Source organism: Borostomias antarcticus, assembly GCF_949987555.1.
Source record: "Borostomias antarcticus genome assembly, chromosome: 16".
NCBI lineage: Eukaryota > Metazoa > Chordata > Actinopteri > Stomiiformes > Stomiidae > Borostomias > Borostomias antarcticus.
In genome coordinates, this window is record NC_140249.1 from 17,462,997 (window position 1) to 17,482,238 (window position 19,242).

General features: G+C 45.5%; 3 protein-coding genes across 4 annotated transcripts; all 3 read left to right on the plus strand.

The window, feature by feature from the left end:
• Nucleotides 1-1,002: 1,002 nt before the first annotated feature.
• Nucleotides 1,003-6,712, plus strand: LOC311319311 (palmitoyltransferase ZDHHC7-like). Of its 2 annotated transcripts, none has more exons than XM_084450830.1 (8): nt 1,003-1,140; nt 1,518-1,623; nt 1,797-2,118; nt 2,885-3,009; nt 3,405-3,501; nt 3,858-3,939; nt 4,415-4,545; nt 5,102-6,712. In XM_084450830.1, exons 3-8 carry the CDS (start codon nt 1,819-1,821, stop codon nt 5,279-5,281), a joined length of 915 nt encoding a protein of 304 aa, XP_084306956.1. In that variant the 5' UTR covers nt 1,003-1,140; nt 1,518-1,623; nt 1,797-1,818; the 3' UTR covers nt 5,282-6,712. The 2 variants fall into 2 exon arrangements, with proteins under 2 accessions (XP_084306956.1, XP_084306955.1); XM_084450829.1 differs by having other exon boundaries at nt 1,026-1,140; nt 1,514-1,623.
• A 625-nt stretch (nt 6,713-7,337) lies between these two features.
• On the plus strand, nt 7,338-11,367 carry tmed6 (transmembrane p24 trafficking protein 6; the record flags this gene model as incomplete). The annotated part of the gene is made up of 8 exons (XM_084451326.1): nt 7,338-7,547; nt 7,996-8,122; nt 9,045-9,220; nt 9,500-9,728; nt 10,118-10,317; nt 10,678-10,804; nt 10,897-11,051; nt 11,146-11,367. 8 exons carry the CDS (start codon nt 7,338-7,340, stop codon nt 11,365-11,367), a joined length of 1,446 nt encoding a protein of 481 aa, XP_084307452.1.
• Nucleotides 11,368-13,241: 1,874 nt separating this feature from the next.
• On the plus strand, nt 13,242-18,464 carry LOC311319310 (mixed lineage kinase domain-like protein; the record flags this gene model as incomplete). Its single annotated transcript, XM_084450828.1, has 10 exons — nt 13,242-13,689; nt 13,926-14,033; nt 15,837-16,018; nt 16,251-16,347; nt 16,454-16,589; nt 17,421-17,505; nt 17,597-17,736; nt 17,851-17,900; nt 18,091-18,234; nt 18,415-18,464. 10 exons carry the CDS (start codon nt 13,242-13,244, stop codon nt 18,462-18,464), a joined length of 1,440 nt encoding a protein of 479 aa, XP_084306954.1.
• Nucleotides 18,465-19,242: the final 778 nt, after the last annotated feature.

The following is a 19,242-nucleotide window of genomic DNA, read 5'->3' on the forward strand; positions in this document are numbered from 1 at the left end:
TCTTTGCAAACGGTGTTTGATTTGTGAATGTTACTATTATCATTTGGTTGCCTGGCTGCTCTGAGGCATTTCTACTGTAAACCATTGCTGACAAGCTTTCACAACAGAACAGCTAGTCTGCTAAGATGTAACGTTACTGTAACCTACTGCTAGTCTGTGAAGATGTAACATTACTGGGCTTCTAGTCTGTGAAGATGTAACGTTACTGTGCTGCTAGTCTGTGAAGATGTAACGTTACTGTGCTGCTAGTCTGTGAAGATGTAACGTTACTGTGCTGCTAGTCTGTGAAGATGCAACGTTACTGTGCTGCTAGTCTGTGAAGATGTAACGTTACTGTGCTGCTAGTCTGTGAAGATGTAACATTACTGGGCTTCTAGTCTGTGAAGATGTAACGTTACTGTGCTGCTAGTCTGTGAAGATGCAACGTTACTGTGCTGCTAGTCTGTGAAGATGTAACATTACTGGGCTTCTAGTCTGTGAAGATGTAACGTTACTGTGCTGCTAGTCTGTGAAGATGCAACGTTACTGTGCTGCTAGTCTGTGAAGATGTAACGTTACTGTGCTGCTAGTCTGTGAAGATGTAACATTACTGGGCTTCTAGTCTGTGAAGATGTAACGTTACTGTGCTGCTAGTCTGTGAAGATGTAACGTTACTGTGCTGCTAGTCTGTGAAGATGTAACGTTACTGTGCTGCTAGTCTGTGAAGATGTAACGTTACTGTGCTGCTAGTCTGTGAAGATGCAACGTTACTGTGCTGCTAGTCTGTGAAGATGTAACGTTACTGTGCTGCTAGTCTGTGAAGATGTAACGTTACTGTGCTGCTAGTCTGTGAAGATGCAACGTTACTGTGCTGCTAGTCTGTGAAGATGTAACGTTACTGTGCTGCTAGTCTGTGAAGATGCAACGGCACGACTGTGCTGTAATGATACCGTAACGTGCTGCACCCTGGGGGATTTGGATGTCTGCCAACAATGTGGGAGGGGCAAAACTGTCCACCGGAAACGCACCTTCCTAAACAATGTTTTGAGCTAAGTAGCTCGTAAGCTAATGAATGCCCGAGCATAGTTTCGGCTCGGTTATGAGTGAAATCACTTCAGTCGTGAGGCTAACTGCAGGAAACGGCTAGAGACTGTCGGTTTGGTAAGACCTTGGCTAGTGTCAATATTTTGAGGCCAGTGCAGCAGCACAAGGAGCTGGGGGCGTGGGCCCACCCTCCTCAACATGCTAGCTAGCTGGTAGCTAACTAGTGCTAGCTACACTGTCAACAAGAAGACATGTTATGAGGAGAATCAGAATAGATAGCAGGCTATTTGCATTCTATAGTTATGCTGCCATTGTGTTACTTTTAGCTAGCTAGTTGGCTATCTCGCTAGCAAGTAACAACTGGAGGCGTTCGGTTAGCTGGCGCTAGCTAACGAGCCTCGGCACGTTTGTTTGCTTGTTAGTTCAGCTGGCAGCAGGAGCCAACAGTCGTGTTACACCACACCAGCTAACGTTAGCTTTGTCTTTGCAGGCAGACCTCTTTCAGCTGAGCTATGTGGCCTGGGGAGAATCGACCTAGACATTCAGTTGGGCAGTTCTGAAATTCTGACGATGTCATTGTAAAGCAGAAATCCAAGCAAAGTGAGTAACCTATCTAACGTTAGCTGCATGGACCAAATAGTGAATTATAACGCAAGCACCATTATGTGACCTTATCATCCTGCTTGAGCTAATGCATCCATGGGTTTTAAAACACAATCTTTTGCTTTGCTTTGATCTTTACAGTCGCTCATCTAACAACCTCTTGTCTATAGCCCAGTCTCTCCCCAGGGTGTCATGTCTTCAGGTCACCGGCTGCGAGACGTGGAGCAACACCACCCCCTGCTGGACGGGGAGGATGTTGCGGCGGTGGGCGGTGCGGAGGCCGGGGAGCGCGTGTGGTTCATCCAGGACGGCTGCGGTATGGTGTGCGCCTTCATCACCTGGTTCCTGGTGCTCTACGCCGACTTTGTGGTCACCTTCGTCATGCTGTTGCCCTCCAAGAGCTTCTGGTACGCCGTGGTCAACGGCGTGGTCTTCAACTGCCTGGCGGTGCTGGCGCTGGCCTCACACCTGCGGACTATGCTGAGCGACCCGGTGAGCGGCCGGGCCGACCGTAGAGACAGAACACAGCCCCCCTCATATAGGACTGACCATAGAGACAATACAGTCCTCATATAGGACTGACCATAGAGACAATACAGTCCTCATATAGGACTGACAATAGAGACAATACAGCCCTCATATAGGACTGACCATAGAGACAGAACACAGCCCTCATATAGGACTGACCATAGAGACAATACAGCCCTCATATAGGACTGACCATAGAGACAATACAGCCCTCATATAGGACTGACCATAGAGACAGAACACAGCTCTCATATAGGACTGACCATAGAGACAATACAGCCCTCATATAGGACTGACCACAGAGACAGAACACAGCTCTCATATAGGACTGACCACAGAGACAGAACACAGCTCTCATATAGGACTGACCATAGAGACAGAACACAGCTCTCATATAGGACTGACCATAGAGACAATACAGTCCTCATATAGGACTGACCATAGAGACAGAACACAGCTCTCATATAGGACTGACCACAGAGACAGAACACAGCTCTCATATTGCTATAGGACTGATGTAAATGGAGTGAGAGAAGGTTGGGGTGGGACCGGAGGCAGTAAGAGGAAGCAGGTCTTCAAGGTCTCTTTGTGAAGTCTTTGTGAGTCTAGTTTTCTCAGTTATGATCTTCAAAAAAGTCATCAAGACGTCAAGAACGAGGTCTGGGAATGGGGAGACATTTTAGTGCGTGTGAGCAACAGGATTTTCACACAGAAGCCTGTTTGTTTTCAGGGAGCCGTGCCCAAAGGCAACGCCACCAAGAAGTACATGGAGAGCCTGCAGCTGAAGCCTGGGGAGGTCATCTACAAATGCCCCAAATGCTGTAGCATCAAGCCGGAGAGGGCCCACCACTGCAGGTCAGGAGGACGCTTCGCTCATTGTGCGTTATCAAATCAAATCAAACTTTATTTGTATAGCGCACTTCATAGAGACAACACAATGTGCTTTACAGAGAGCAATAGGAGGGTGGGCGTAGGTCCCACCCCTACATATTCCAGAGGGAAGCAAAAAAAAACAGTTATGCGTAATTCAACTATGTTTTATATGCTGTGCACCGGACAGCTGGGCGAGTTCATTCACGCGCGCGTTCTGTTTCAGACTCAAACGCCGCGAAGGTCGGTGTTCGTTCACAGCGCTCGGGCCGCCGTTCAATAAACCCATCGGTCCGACAACTGGGTAGCGAGAGCGGTGAGTTGCTGTCGAACCCGCGTGTTTAGTGGCCTCTCTCTCTCTCTCTCTACCCTCCCTACAGTATATGCAAACGCTGCATCCGCAAGATGGACCACCACTGCCCCTGGGTCAACAACTGCGTGGGCGAGAACAACCAGCGCTTTTTCGTGCTGTTCACAGTGAGTCCACTCATGCCTTTTTTACTTTTGGATGGTTTTATTTTGTTTGTCCGCTTCGTTTTCTCTTTCTTCGGTATTGCTCGGATTCCTACTGACATAACGATTCACATTTATTTCACGTCTGTCGCATCTCCTCACCTGCTGGTCTAAAAGGCCGGAACACCAGCTGCTCCGCGATTGACGCGAGGAGACCAGATTGGTGACACACAGCTGATATCGTTAGGACAGATAATTACTAGTTAGATTGTCGTCGTCGGTGCGTTAGCGATAGCTTCTCATCTTTGCGTCGCTGTCAGTGAACCTGTTATCACGCCATCGTGACCATTGTTCCTCTCCGTTTCCCCTTCCTCATGAAGATGTACATAGCTATCATCTCCACCCACGCTCTGGCCCTGAGCGGATACCAGTTTGTGACCTGTGTCAAAGTCCAGTGGAGTGGTAAGTGTTATACAACAACTGGAGTTGTCACACAAGCCTCCTATATCATACCACATTAACCTTCAGTGTACATATCTACACAATCATAATCACGTTTATTATAGCCAGGTAGGTTTTTCACACTTACTAGGAATTTGTTCTGGACTGTTGGTGCATACACAATAGAAAGACAAGAAAAGGCAAAATATATAATAGCGCAAGAAGTAGAGGGCAAATACAATATGATGTACAATGTGTTTATGTACAATATACTGTATGTGTTTATGTATGTTCTGTAATGTATGTATGTAATAAGTATATTTCAGTGTTGATAACAATAGCAAAATCATTAGGCAGCGTTGATTTTGACATCAGAGTTAGTTTGATATAAGTATTGATTAGTGTTGATGTGTGTATATACTATTATCCATGTATGTCAGTGTGTGTGTGACTTCATCCTGGTGTTGATGTCATGATCCTCTCTCCTCGGCTCCAGAGTGCAGTGACTTCTCCCCGCCGGTGACGGTGATGCTGATGATCTTCCTCTGCCTGGAGGGCCTCCTCTTCCTCACCTTCACAGCCGTCATGTTCGGCACGCAGGTCCACTCCATCTGCAACGACGAGACGGTGAGGGGCTCCACCAATCACGCGCGACGGGGAGGCTCCGCCAGCCAGACACTGGGCCACACACAACATCCCACCTGGGAAATGTCCATGCATATGGAAATTGTTTTATTTGATATGTGAATCTGATGAGCTGTACGTTATAGATAATATTTCTGTTAATATCTGTTCAATGTTCAAGCAAATACCGCTGTGTGTATCTGCTTGTGATAGTGCGTGTGTGTGTGCATGCGTGCACGCGCTCGTGCCTGTGTGCATGTGTGTACATGTGTGTACAACTACATTAGTGTGTACATTAGACCAAATGTCCCCCAAGTATAGTTAAACAGGAAAAATGTGACTTGTGAGGACCTTTGGAAGGTTTTAGGGCTTGGGTTATACTTATGGTTAGGGTTAGGTTTAGGGGTCAAAGGTTGTTGTTTTTTGGGGGGGGGGGGGTGTATGGTTAGGGTTAAGTGGACGGTGAGGGGTAAATGGTTATGGGTTAGGGTTAAGTTCAGCGGTCCCCACAAGTATAACTAAACAACTGTGTGTGCGCGTGTGCGTGCGTCTGCCACAGGAGATCGAGCGCCTGAAGAACGAGAAGCCCACGTGGGAGCGCCACACGCGCTGGGAGGGGATGCGGAGCGTGTTCGGCGGCCAGCCCTCCCTGCTGTGGATCAACCCCTTCTCCGGGCTCCGACTGCGCCGGCTGCTCGCCAGACGCTCCAGGAAGGGCGGCGCTGAGTTCTCCGTCTGACCTCTGACCCCTGGACGGCACCCGGGGGACACATTCTGGAACCCTGGTTTAGACCGGGACAGGCGGACTGATCCACACCACTACAACATAGGAGAAATCAAGGCCTGCCAAACTGCATGGAATACGGTGTTTCTGGATGTTCCCATCGCTGTAGCGGAAATGGACTATAAATAAAAAGTATTTACGTAGTAGTTATCTGTGGTAGATAAGTGGACAGAGACCAGGCTGTTGTCGCATTATTGGACTGACCCGCTCCACGCAGAAGACCCTCTTTAATAACCTTCATTCTGCTGTCGTCGGCATGGGGGAGTGGAACAGGAAGCAGAAGGATCCACCTCATCTCAGATGACAGTTAGTCTTTATTTATTGACTTGTTGACAGCCGTTTGTGTTTTGCTCCTGGGCATCTCTTCACAGGGCCTGTGTGGTTCCTGGTCATCCTTTCACAGAGACTGTGGTTCCTGGTCATCCCTTCACAGGGGCTGTGTGGTTCTTGGCCGCACCCAAGGAGAACCAGAACAGAGACAACGCTAGATAACCACTACTGTACATCCATATAATTCACCATGTTTTAGGATTATTTTGCTGGAGATCCATCCATATCTTTCTATCAGTTTCAGAGTATCCACTCTGGATTTCACCTTTTTACCTCAAATGCCCCAATGGGTATGCCTCTTGTAGGCAGTGCACGAGTGGGGGTTAGGGTGTAGCTAAGCTAACTGTAGTATAGTACGAGTTACTAGAAAGTTAGTAGAGTAATTAAAAAATCAGCTGTTTTGAATCAACATCTCACCAACTTTAAATCATGTGTGACAACTTTGCTGTTAATGAGCCAAGTGAAAGACATTGGTGCTGGATTAACTAGCCAAACATTAGCATCCAACCTTCACTAGGCTCTACGATTCTGGGCTCTGACTGAAACTGTGGACGTGTATGTGTGTGTGCGCGCGCGCGCGCGCGCGTGTGTACGTGGGAGTATTACCATGGCACAATCAACAATACTCAATACTGTATGTTCAAATCCCTACACGGTGGGACAATGGGATTTACTTTCTCCAGACCAAGTGATGGAGTGTCAACGCTAGGTTCATAAACATGTGCATGTGCTTCTCTCACAAGTATCCCCATGCTGCACTCTCCTTCATATCCAGGAGAACTGTCTATCATGCCGATTGTATGTTTGTTTATTCATCTCTAGACGGCCTCTAATGATCATATACATCTCCACCTTTTTTCCTTTCAAAATGAGTGTTCAGGTGCACAAAGTTGGCTGGATGAAGCTTCAACAAATCAGAAAGTAGTTGTTTTTAAAATGTTTTTATTTTATTTTTAATTTTCTGCTATGAGATTATCACACAGTATGTCATGTTTGTTTTAAACCTTTCCTGTGGTTTTCAAGCATTATTGATATATTAAATTAACTTCATTTCTACCTCTAAATATCCTCATCCCTGTGTAGATCTAAGAATCTAGATCTGACTGAGAGTGTAGATATGAGTGCTAAGACTGTAAATCTGACTGACAGTGTTAACTAGAATTAAAGTGACCTCTGAAACACAGCTAGTGAGCCACAGCGCCGGCTCCGTTCACATATTTTGCATCTGACCTTTCTTCATTGAGAATACCACTAACCTAACATCCTACCTTCCTTCATTGAGAATACCACTAACCTAACATCCTACCTTCCTTCATTGAGAATACCACTAACCTAACATCCTACCTTCCTTCATTGAGAATACCACTAACCTAACATCCTAGCTTCCTTCATTGAGAATACCACTAACCTAACATCCTACCTTCCTTCATTGAGAATACCACTAACCTAACATCCTACCTTCCTTCATTACCATCCTTTTCACCCGTCACGTCACGCCAGATCAGAACTGACCACCTGTTACAGGACCCGACATTTCCCACCACGCCGGCGGTGTAGTGCCACAGAAGAGCGTCTGTTAATCATTTCCTGTTCCGCAACACAATCCGCCTCGGAATACAAGCAGCCCGCCAGCTACAGCTGCACTGTACCCATATCTGAACATCTCATTTGAAGACCAGCCATGTCGTGTAGGTCGACCTGCGTCGTGTTCCTCGTCCTGCTGGCCCTGGGATGGGCTGACCCAGTGGTTGACCCAGAGTCTCTCGTTTCGGACCAGGGCCTGCTCTGGGGGGCTGACCAGTATGACTTTGCCATCGTGCTCCCTGCATCGGGGTTAGAGTGCTTCTGGCACTTTGCTCATCAAGGGGAGCAGTTCTACCTGACTTTCATGGTAAGAAAATTGCTATTCCACAGCAAAGTGGACATGCAATATGTGTTCACTTTTGTTGTGAGATTCTCATTTTACTGTGAACGTTTAACTATCATAATACATGTTACTTTACCTAATAATTTCTTCATCCTATGATTGGATTCAAATATTTTACTGTAAAGGACAGAGACTAGAATGAGGGTGTGTGATCTGTTATAAAGTTTGGGGTTCAGGAAGAAATAGTTCAATCTAATGTTAACAGAGCACCCAACATATGGTTGGCTGGTCCAAATCACACTGTAGCACTGAACATCTAATGTCCATTCTCCAGGGATGTGGTGAGAGAGGCTTTTCAGAGTTCATTCTGAAAGTTCAGTCCACCTTAATGTTTCAAAGAGAGATAATGAGAATTAAAATATTCTTCTACGGTATGTGGTGTACTTCTGTCTGTCTGTCTGTCCCCATGCAGGTCCAGTGGGTGACGGGGGTCGGCCACGACAGACACCTGTCGGTCACCGTCAATGCTCCCAGCAGCCTGATCGTGGGCCAGGTGGATGATGCCTCTGGTCAGATCAGCTTTGAAGCTAAGGAGACAGGTCGTTCTTTATTTTCTGCACACGCACCCTCTTAAAGGAGTAGTAAAGGGAAAATGCATGTCTGTTTTAAGGTTACTTATGATCATATACAATGGTTCAGATCAAAACTTTGACAAAACTAGCACTTTTGAGAAAGTCTGATAATTGCTCTACCACCGATTTGGTCATACAATGGATGTGGGTGGGCACCGTGAAAAATCGTTCAAAAAACATGTTAAACACTCAATTTCAAAGACAAGAAACTCACTGAGGTGTTAGTTGGCGTTCTGACATATAATTCACCATAAAGTAAGATTCTAGTTCATCTGGAAAGGCTTTTTTAAATATTTAGCATAGAACTATTTAGTCGCAGCACATACATGTGTAAACTTCCGCAAACTTGGTAGTCTAGCAACATAAACAATAACAATAGCTACCGTAAGTAGTTCCGCTTCCTGAATCCCCTCTGCGGATTGATCTACACATCTACCACGGTCGTGTCAATACAAGTCAATGGATTTCATAAAATGATCAATAAAACCCTACATGATTCATACTTTGCGGCGAATTTGATGTCAGAACACCAACGGACACCAATTACCCCCTCGGTGAGTTTCTTGTCTTTGAAATCGAGAGTTTAACATGTTTTTGAAAGATTTTTCAAGGTGCCCACCCACATCCATTGTATGACCAAAACGGTGGTAGAGCAATTATCAGACTTATTCAAAAGTGCTAGTTTTGTCAACGTTTTGATCTGAACCATTGTATATGATCATAAGTAACCTTAAAACAGGGCTAAACATGCATTTTCCCTTTACTACTACATTAATTGCGTACACAATGAAAGACCAAACCGAAAGCGTTAACACTACTCTTCAACAACCTAACTAGCATACATGCTAAAATGTGACCTCCAACACTGTCTTTGGTGTCTTTGTTCTAGGTTTCTATCAGATGTGCTTCAGCAACTTCCACAACCATTTTGGCAGCATGCAGGTGTTCCTGAACTTCGGGGTGTACTACGCTGGCTCTGACGCCGAAGAGAAAAAGAGGGAGGAAGAGAAGAAGAAGAGGGAGGAAATCAGCAAAGACCTCAACAATACCGTGTCTGGAATAGAGGTAGGAAATCAAATGTGTTTGTTTACACTTACACCGAACTGTTGGAATTTCATGAAGTACGTCGCTGTCACCAAACAGTCGTACTTCCTGTCAATTTATACAGTCCTGTCCATGTCAACCAAGCCACTGTTGAATATATTTGTAGGTTTGGGCTAAAAGCTTTTGATATTTGAACTCCGTCACCGTCACTGAATGTGAACTAAAGCATTATAGCGCATTAAATCCCTTAATGAACCGTCATCTATATAAAACTCAACATGGCATTCTCAACACTTTCAGGAGACTTCCCACAGGGTGGAAGACTACGTGTTCCACATGTTCCGGCACTACAACTTCGGCAGGATGCGGCGGGGGGCTGACTACTACCTCCTCCTCTCCAACAGCAAGTACGTGACCTGGTGGTCCGCTGCCCAGAGCGTGGTCATCGTCATGGCGGGATACCTGCAGCTCTGCTTCCTCAAGAGGCTCTTCAACACCAGGAGCCCCACAGAGACGGAGAAACCTCGCTGCTGAGACCCTTCCCAAGCGTCCCCGCGGATTATTCAAGTTATATCTTATCTTAGTTATCAATCATCGTCGCCATCCAGGGCTGTGATAACGGCCAGCTGTTTATGTTGCTTTTCGATGGGATTTTTCCAAGTCTGAATAAAATCAATTGTACTCTCCTATCACGCTGGTCTTTGGTGCCGTGTTTAAGTGCTGTTTCAATAGCACAGGTCTGCTCTGGAGCCATGAGGCAGTTCTGGACTAATAGGAGAGTTAGAGGGAAGGACGGAAGTGTTTACTCATTCTCCTTGGCTTGATAAGCAAATCAGCATAGGAAAACTGACTACCTCCATGTTACAATACCTTCACAGTAAGACTAGCTTATGTACGTATGAATGCAGGCCATGCCAGGTGGATACTGGTACTTCACATTGTTACTCACTATGAGCTATGGGGGCCGAGGGCAGAAGACAGAGCCTCACCAGGAGAAGGAACACAGCCTGTTCAGAGGGTCTGACCAGTACGACTTTGCCATCGTGGTACCAGGCTCTGGACTAGAGTGCTTCTGGCACTTTGCTCACCAAAGTGGGAACTTCTACCTAACCTACATGGTAAGGAGGATTTGACTACCAAGAAAAAGTACTTTGAAAAGATGCGTACAGTATGTGTTGATAGTGTAGAAGTGTAGATCAGTAGAATTAAATGGTAGTCCACCAATTAAGAATTTGGCTAGTTGTAATAGAAAAACACTGCCTGTGTAACTGACCTACCCTTGGCTTTCCTTGGACTTATCAGCTTGACCTTCTGGATGATAAAATTATAGCCTTAATCTTTGCCTTCCCTTAGCAATTACTAGGTGTGCTAATATTCAGCATCAGCATGTCTTGGAAAAACAGACTGATCAGGTAGGAAATATGTGTGTGGCGTGGCAAACTAAGGAGTTTAAAATGTTTATGCGCATGTGTGTGCAGGTGCAGTGGGTGACAGGAATGGCCATCAACCAACAGATATATGTCACTGTCATCGGCCCTGACGGGACCTTAATGGCCTCAAGCGAGGACCACATTGGTCACATCCACTTCCGAACTGAGGTGACAGGTATGGGGATATATTTTGACACTTTTAGTTGAGTCATTTAAGTCATTCTTGTGTAATGTAATACTAATTGTATAACTGTTTATTTTTCATAGGTTTCTATCAAATGTGTCTGGGTAACCTCAACAACCACTTTGGAGGCATGAGAGTTTATCTCAACTTTGGCGTGCACTATGAAGGCTTTGAGGAGGCCGCGAGGAAGACGGAGGAAGAACAAAAAGTCATAAATATCACCTTGGTAAACATTAAGGTATGACACGGCCTTGAAATATGAACCTACCGAAAGAATGGCTCGCTTTGGGTTGCCTTATCTTTTCAGTTCAAAATTCGAATTCAATCCACAGGTGAGCACTATGAAACTCCAAGGTCACGTATTCCACATGTGGAGATATTACAACTACGCCCGGATGAGGAAAGGAGCCGACCACCACCTCCTGCTCTCCAACCTCAACTACGTCACCTGGTGGTCAGCTGCCCAGACCGTGGTCATCGTCATGGCGGGATACCTGCAGCTTCGCTTCCTGAAGCGGCTCTTCCACACGGACCGTCAGAGGCCACGGTGCTGAACCCTTAAAGGCAGTGTCATGATTTTTAATGGCAGTGTTATGATTTATACAGCGCTGTCACACAATACTCAACACTCCGCGTTGTCACAATGTTGCAAACGGGTTGTGTAGAGGTTGGTTAGAACATATTGTATGCCTAACTGTATAGTGCAAACGTTTAGAGCATCAATGAAAGATCATCTTCGCCATCCACTTAAACATTTCTGTAATGAAGGATGCAGACAGTGATAATTAATTGTGCAGTCACCAGATTAAAGAATGTCGATCCACCGCGCAATTTGTTTCCCTTCACGGTAGTGATTTGTTGTAGTGGGTGACAAATTATATGCGGTGTGTTGAATACTAAATCGTGGCTGCAGCAAGCATCTGCAGTCAGCCCTGCGGAGAGGAACAGCCATCAATCACAGGAGCCGCGAGGGGGAGGGGAGCTGCTCTCATTGGTGGACATTTGCGTTGAGGGAGGAGCTTCATGGGGACCTGCAGATGTAGGCGTGCCCACCTAGTTTCAGTTCCACTGACAGCAGAGCCAGGACGCACAGAGACAGTTATTCAAGGTACGTTTTATAACTCTTATTTTAATTAACTGGGTATGAAGGAGCAGTGGTTGAAGGACCAGGGTTGCCCTGCCCTGCCCTGTCCTGTAATGTATAGGCTAAACCCATAGCTTGCTTTATTCAGAACCGTACATATTTAACCCAACTGCACAGCTTCAATTACATCCCCATCTCTATACTGCTTGAATTGTAGCCTATGTATCTAGGAGCCAACGGAAGAACAGTTCACTACTCGTACCTGTATGATGTAGGCCTGCAGTAGTAAATAAACCTGACTTTGACTTCAGTTCTAAGTCTGCAACACTTCCTGAGCAAAATGGGTCATATGAAAAACCAAACCTGTGTGAAGTATTAACGTCTCAGAGCCCTCAGGTGATTACTTTTGTTCAATTGTGATGAGGACATGTTGACTGGGTACTATGTTTCATGCATCAGGCAAGTTTCAACATTCAAGAGGGAAGTCACAGCTTGCTCAATTCGGGAGCTCTAATCAGGTAAACTAATTGTTTTCCCTGTGCTTACCACAGGGATGTGATGGTTATACCCATGTTACGACAACCTACAGTATTTCCTCACATGGAAAGTGTTGGAGTTGCATTTCCAGGTTATCTGAACTGAGGATCCTTGTCCAGTGAGGTGCTTAACCCCAATGTTGTAGAGTGAACTTTTTAAGTAGCCTAGGCTACGACAACCGTGGTTAACCACACTAAACTGACTCAGATTTTAGCAAAACATGTCAGTGTGGATCACATACATCTATCAACAATTTACTTTACAAAAGACTTGGGGTAGGCTAAGCAGTAAGGATTGACTTACTGAAATTTTCAAATTGCCCAGCTCATGCAAAAACTCCAAACTTGCATGTCGTGGTGCCCCTCGTAATTCAGGAATCGGCATGTTTCTGTTCCTCATATAGGCTACCACCAAATTAGGACATATTCTGTGTTCCAACGGAACTTCTTTGAGATCAATGAAAGGTTGTGTTTTACAAATTAAGCTGAGGTACTTTATGTCTTCAGGATGTAGGCCTACACATATACGTACAGTATGTGGAAAGGTACACACACCTTATCCAGCAGGTTTGTAGCCTACTGATGGAGTAACTGTCTTGAAGTGCGATGTTATGTGATAGTCTACTTTCAACATCAATTATTGAGTTGGTTCTTCTCCATGACCTCAGCATGGAATATAATAGCATTGGTTACCCTGTCTAATGTTATGTAGTTCTCACAGTTCAACAGTATTTTGGAGACAGAATGTAGGTGTTCATTGTTTTGTACCCCTGGTCTCAATGAGTGTTAATCTCTTCCTCAGCCGGTCATGGATATCATAGAACCCATACTGTACATCGCAGAGAAGCTCTGCTCCTTGTGTGGGGAGGTGAAGGCCAACAAGAAGCGATGTCAGCGTTTGGCCAGCCGTGTAACGGCCCTGGCGGAGCTGGTCAAGGTGGTGAAGGAGCAAGGCCTGGGGAAGGACCCGACCGCCGTGGAGAAAGGTCTCCGTGAACTCAAACTCACCCTCGAGTGCGCTCAAGAGCTGGTCACGAAATACGCCTCCGCCAGTTACCTGAAGCGCATCCTGAGGGCCTATGACCACGGGGACGAGTTCGGGAGTTTGAACGAGCGTCTGAACGACGCGGCGCAGGTGCTGTCGCTCGCGCTGCAGGTCGACCAGAGGGACAAGCTTCAGGACGTCTTCCGGGAGAAGACTCGATGGACGCAGGACGAAGCAGACAGAGAGACCGACCGACTGGAGCTGCAGAAATGTGAGTTGACTTCAAGCGGTTGTCGTTCACGCAGGCGGACCGGCTGTTTTGACGTCCATTTTTTTCACGATGAGTCTGGTTTACCAGGCCAGTGGGTCACAGTCAGAAGGTCATGAGTGAACACCATGGCGCAGAGGGTAGAGGTCACAAGGTCAGTAGCCTTGTGAGACCATCCTGATCTCGCGAGCTTACATTCTGTGTACAGTAGCCAGCCATTTTGTGTATCTGTCCCGCAGTGCTACAGTCTCTGGCTGAGGACACCAAGCAGAGTGTGGACACCATGCATGAGAAGGTGGACTCCACTCAGAAAGAAGTGAGCAACATCAAAGCTATGTTGGAAGACTGTAAGTACTGCAGTGTCCAATTTAACATGAATAACAAAAGTACCAAAATGATATATTAACCAAATATTATCAAAATTATTAAATTATATACAATACTGTGGACCATGTGGTAGATATAATGAATATTTTCAGTCATACTGAGAAATTGTTGTCTCTCATTCCTCAATGACCCCGACCAGCACCTGATACTGGAGAGAGTGAGTCTCTGGTGCCTTTGTTGTCTATATTTCTATAATAATCACTTTATTTTTCCTTATATTTTACCAATAACATTTGCTCACTGGCTCAACAAAATGATGACAAAAATCATATTTGCATGGAATGGTAAAATATTATGAACTTCCTATGAACACAGCTTTGAACTTCCTAATACCCAAATGGGAAGTTCCTTTACAATAGATTCTGCATGATGGTTTGCTGTGATAGGCTACTTTGAGCCTTCTATTGTCTTAATAACTTTCTTTTCAGACCTTGTGTGTGTGTGATTCTTCCTGGGGGGTGTCAGAAGAGGGGAGATACATGGAAGGGCGTTCACCTGTAGGGTAGGTAGTAGTATTGTTGTAGGGTAGGTAGTAGTACCTGTGGGTAGTAGTATTGTTGTAGGGTAGGTAGTAGTACCTGTGGGTAGTAGTATTGTTGTAGGGTAGGTAGTAGTACCTGTGGGTAGTAGTATTGTTGTAGGGTAGGTAGTAGTACCTGTGGGTAGTAGTATTGTTGTAGGGTAGGTAGTGTTACCTGTGGGTAGTAGTATTGTTGTAGGGTAGGTAGTAGTACCTGTGGGTAGTAGTATTGTTGTAGGGTAGGTAGTGTTACCTGTGGGTAGTAGTATTGTTGTAGGGTAGGTAGTAGTACCTGTGTGTAGTAGTATTGTTGTAGGGTAGGTAGTAGTACCTGTGGGTAGTAGTATTGTTGTAGGGTAGGTAGTGTTACCTGTGGGTAGTAGTATTGTTGTAAGGTAGGTAGTAGTACCTGTGGGTAGTGGTATTGTTGTAGGGTAGGTAGTAGTACCTGTGGGTAGTGGTATTTTTTCCCTTTGACAGAAATCTGAGAATTATGTATTTTCTCTCTCTCGCAACTGCCTTGATATAGCAGCTATAAAGCAGGCTAGTCCCTTGTCCCTTGGAGTTCTACAGATTAGAGAGTTCTAGAGGATTTTCCCAGAGGGAAAGGGGTATTTCAGGTGGGAAAGTGTCTTGTGTGTTGTGGTACCTCTAGAGCAGGCATTCCCAAACTGTGAGGCGGGCCTCCCCTGGGGGGCCCCAAATAAATTCAGGGGAGGCGCGGAGGGATGGTTAGAGAAAAAAAAAGGAAAAACATGTTTTTTATTTTTTAAATGTCTGGTTTTCATGAATGAAACGTGAGGTCAGAAAATCAAAATAAATAATGGGAGAGAAGTATACTAAATTTGTGGATAGTGCAGAGAGAGTCTCCCCCCGCAGGCATGAATGTATTGTGCGAAAACGTCATAACGTTAACTAGCAGGTGCCACCGAGCTAACTTAGCTGTGTAACGTTATGGTCTAACTAACGCTGCCTTGCAAAATGGACAAATTTGGGGGGTTGGGGGGGTGCGGGTGTGTCACTGTTTTCAGAGGGAAGGCCCACATTGATGGAGTTTGGGAACCCATGCTAGAGAGTCAAGACATGCTGCTGCATTGATTGACCTTTGTAAGAGACACAGGGACGCTTCTAAGGAGGCATATCGGGTCAATCGTCTAATGACACGGAATCTGAATCCACAAAGTCTCCGCCTTTTCTTCTCCTCTTTCTCATCGACTTTGTGTCGTCCGTTTCTCGTCTGCAGTAAAGAAGCCTTGCATCATTCGTCAAGACATCCGAGAGATCAGGGCCGAGGAGCTCAGCTATGACCTGACCGACCGGCCAATCATGAAATCAGACACCTCCGAGGTCTTCAAAGGAGAGTACAGCAAATTTGCAGTGGCCATCAAGAGATACACCTACCCAATGAACACAAGCCCCAGGTTTGTGGCCTACCACATCATGGCAGTCAACGGCACGACAGGATTAACATGACCGTAAATCAACAGCAATGCTTAAGTATAAAAAATTGTGTGGTGTTGGTGATGGGCGTACATTTTAATGTTTTATGTATGCTTGATGTGTGCTAAACAAATTCCCCTCTGGGGCAATAAAGGTTTCAATTCAATTCAATTCAAAATCCATATAATGTGTGTTGGTATTTCCCTCCCAAAGTCAGGTGAGAAGCATATTCCGGAAGGAAGTGGAAACGATGAGGCGCTTTGAGTCCCCGAACATCCTGCGAATGTTTGGCATCTGCGTCCAGGACGAGAACGGTGAGGGAACCGCAGAGTTACCAGATGGTCTTGTTCATGATGGATACAGCAGGACACCAGCCTGGACAACCAAACATTCCCTCCCACCTCTTCCTCCCCACTGTAGGACCCAACCCAAACTACCTCATCGTCATGGAGTACTGTGAGAAGGGCAGTCTGAGAGAGGTTCTGGACTCTCCGTGCAAACTGCCCTGGTACAGGAAGGCCTGCATGAGCCTGGACGCAGCACAGGGTCTCTACAGGTGAGATGACCGCACTTCCATGGGGTAATAAAGAGCTTGTGGTGACAAGTTCTATAATCTGGGTTGAACAGGCAGAGGCGTACAAGCATTCCGACACCGCAGACCAAAATAGCAGCACAGGAAGTGGGGCCATGCAGAAGATATCCCTTTTCTGATTTCTGTGGCTGCGTTCCGAATCGCATACTTCCATACTATATAGTACGCCAAAAAAGGATGTACTGTGGTATGTCCCGATACATAGTATGTCACATGCAGTATGGCAAAAATACCAGGATGTCCTACTGCATTTGGTCATATTTTGCAGTATGCAAGCCAGCAGACTTTTCTGGCTATTCTGACCCACAATCCATTGCACAGTGGAAATTACATCACATGTGCGATTCGCGACAGCTGTGGATGAATGTCGCTTTATGGACTGTGACAAATGTGGGCAAATTTCAAGGTGCAATGTTATGACAAAGCGGTATGTCCCAATTGTATGCATACTGCATGCAAAATACGTACTTTCTAGTACGTGTTGGTCGTGAAAATAGAAGTATACGATTCAGAACGCAGCCCATGACTCTGGGCTGCATCATTTCCTGTGGGCGGGCGCATAGAACACAAACTATACCGGCCAATTAACCAATAAAAACACTCCGTTTCATTGAAGGCCATCAAATGCAACGGGTAGCAAATGTGACATTCCATGATCCGATCACCACCGGATACCTGAAAATGATCCGTGTTATTTGATCCGCCTACAAAAGTTTCCTCAAAACGATTGGAATGTTTGTGCTTTTCAATCTGCGTCGAATAACGCTGACTCGGCTATTCCCTGTCTGGCTGCAGGTTACATCAGTCAGAGGAGACGTTTAAAGTGCACGGCTGCATCAACAGCAGCAAGTTCCTGGTGGACGCCGGCTACAGAGTGAAGGTATTCAGGGTTCTGATGAGACCCGTCGTGGAGATGCTGTGTCAGGTTGTTTACGTCACTGCCTGCTGTCTGCTCTGTTGCGTGTGGTCAGCTGGGTGGGTTTGAGCTGGCCAAGACGGAGACCTCCCTGAGGAAATCAAAGGACAGAGGGAACAGCACCCTGATCTACAGCTCCCCTCAGCAGCTCGGAAACATCAATCACACTTACAGCAAGGCCTGTGAGATGTACAGGTCAGCCACACACACCTTCTCAACATAACAACGATTGAGTGAATGAATGAATGAATGAATGAATATGCCACTGATATCCCTTTCTTCTCACTCTACTTTACATGTTTTTTGCAGCTTTGGCATTGTGCTGTGGGAGATTGCAACCCGCATGCATCCCTTCATAGGTAGGTGTGTGTGTGTGCGTGTGCGCGCGTGTGTGTGTGCGTGTGTGCGTGTGTGCATGCGTGCGTGTGAGGTGTTTTAAGATAGCTGGTAACTAGTGGGTATTTGGTAGTATGCATTCTCTCTCACTTGTGCTTACTTTGTGACAGGTACAGTCATTCTGGTGTCTGGGTCTCTCCTCTTGTATTTCAGACTGCTCATCACCCAAAGAGCTGTACCAGAGGGTGTCTGTAGAGAAAGTCACTGAGCCACTTCCTGCAGACTGTCCCAAACATCTGGGACAACTGATCAACGCCTGTCGCTCCCATGATTGCTTCCACAGACCCTCGGCTGGAGGTAGTAGAGAACCCTCAACACCTTAGAATATTGTATTGATTATAGGTGTCCACTCTTTTTGGTATCTGTCTCACATCAGTTCCGATCTTATTTGTCTTCTTGATCTTTACTCTCATATGTTTGTGCTCTTAGACTGGAAAGGTGATATAGGCGGTGTAATCATGTTTTTCTGCTCCACAGTGTTGGTGGATAAGCTGCGCAGAGTGGTGGAGCAGCTTGCACAGGACTGAGGCAGAGGATCTTCTCTAGAGTTCTCAAAAAACCTCTGGACCTGGAAGAGCTGACCAAAAGAGAGACAATAGGCATTATTGTCAGGTATACAGGTCAAAGGAAAAGAAACAGTGCTGCCTTTTATGAGTGGTGAACACACATTTTTCAAGCCTGCTAGCCTAGGCTACTTCATTCACACTGTGAACCAAGAACATATTCATGTCTTGTATGTGATTAATATTTTTATTTTTATCTTTATATCTGAATAGTTGAAACAGACCCTTTGCTAAAATGATTATTTCCTAAATTAACCTAATCTTTATTATTAGTGTATAGCAGGAACACTTTTACCTACATGCATTTGTATGAATTTCATCATAACATCGCATTTTACATTCCTGAGAGATAATAAGATATTATGTATGTGTTCGTGTTGCGATGGTGCCCCCTTCTGGTATAACCTGGTACTGTGTCTGGGAGCAGTGTCATGTCTTGTATCAAAGCTTGACCACCACTGTGTTTTTTTTCCCCAATAAATTGGATTTGTGTGAACCTGACATCTTGTGCAAGCATGGCCTCTACTGCTGACAAGAAAAGAGGGGGTTTACATGTGGTTTTGGGCCACACATTTTATGGGCTTTATGTGAAATTACAATATGTTTATTCTAATATTTGAGTATAATGGTACACATTTAATAAATAAAGGACTTAGTTCTACATGCACTTAGGAACTAACTTTTGCAACATGTGTTATTAATAGGCTGTGCCTATTATATTGTGCATGAATGAATTGCTCAT

Excerpts from the sequence above, each read along its gene's own strand:
- LOC311319311 (XM_084450830.1), top strand. The coding sequence starts at position 1,819 with ATGTCTTCAGGTCACCGGCTGCGAGACGTGGAGCAACACCACCCCCTG. Across the intron at positions 2,119-2,884 it reads GGACTATGCTGAGCGACCCG|GGAGCCGTGCCCAAAGGCAA; the intron begins GTGAGCGGCCGG and ends GTTTGTTTTCAG. Across the intron at positions 3,502-3,857 it reads GCTTTTTCGTGCTGTTCACA|ATGTACATAGCTATCATCTC; the intron begins GTGAGTCCACTC and ends TTCCTCATGAAG.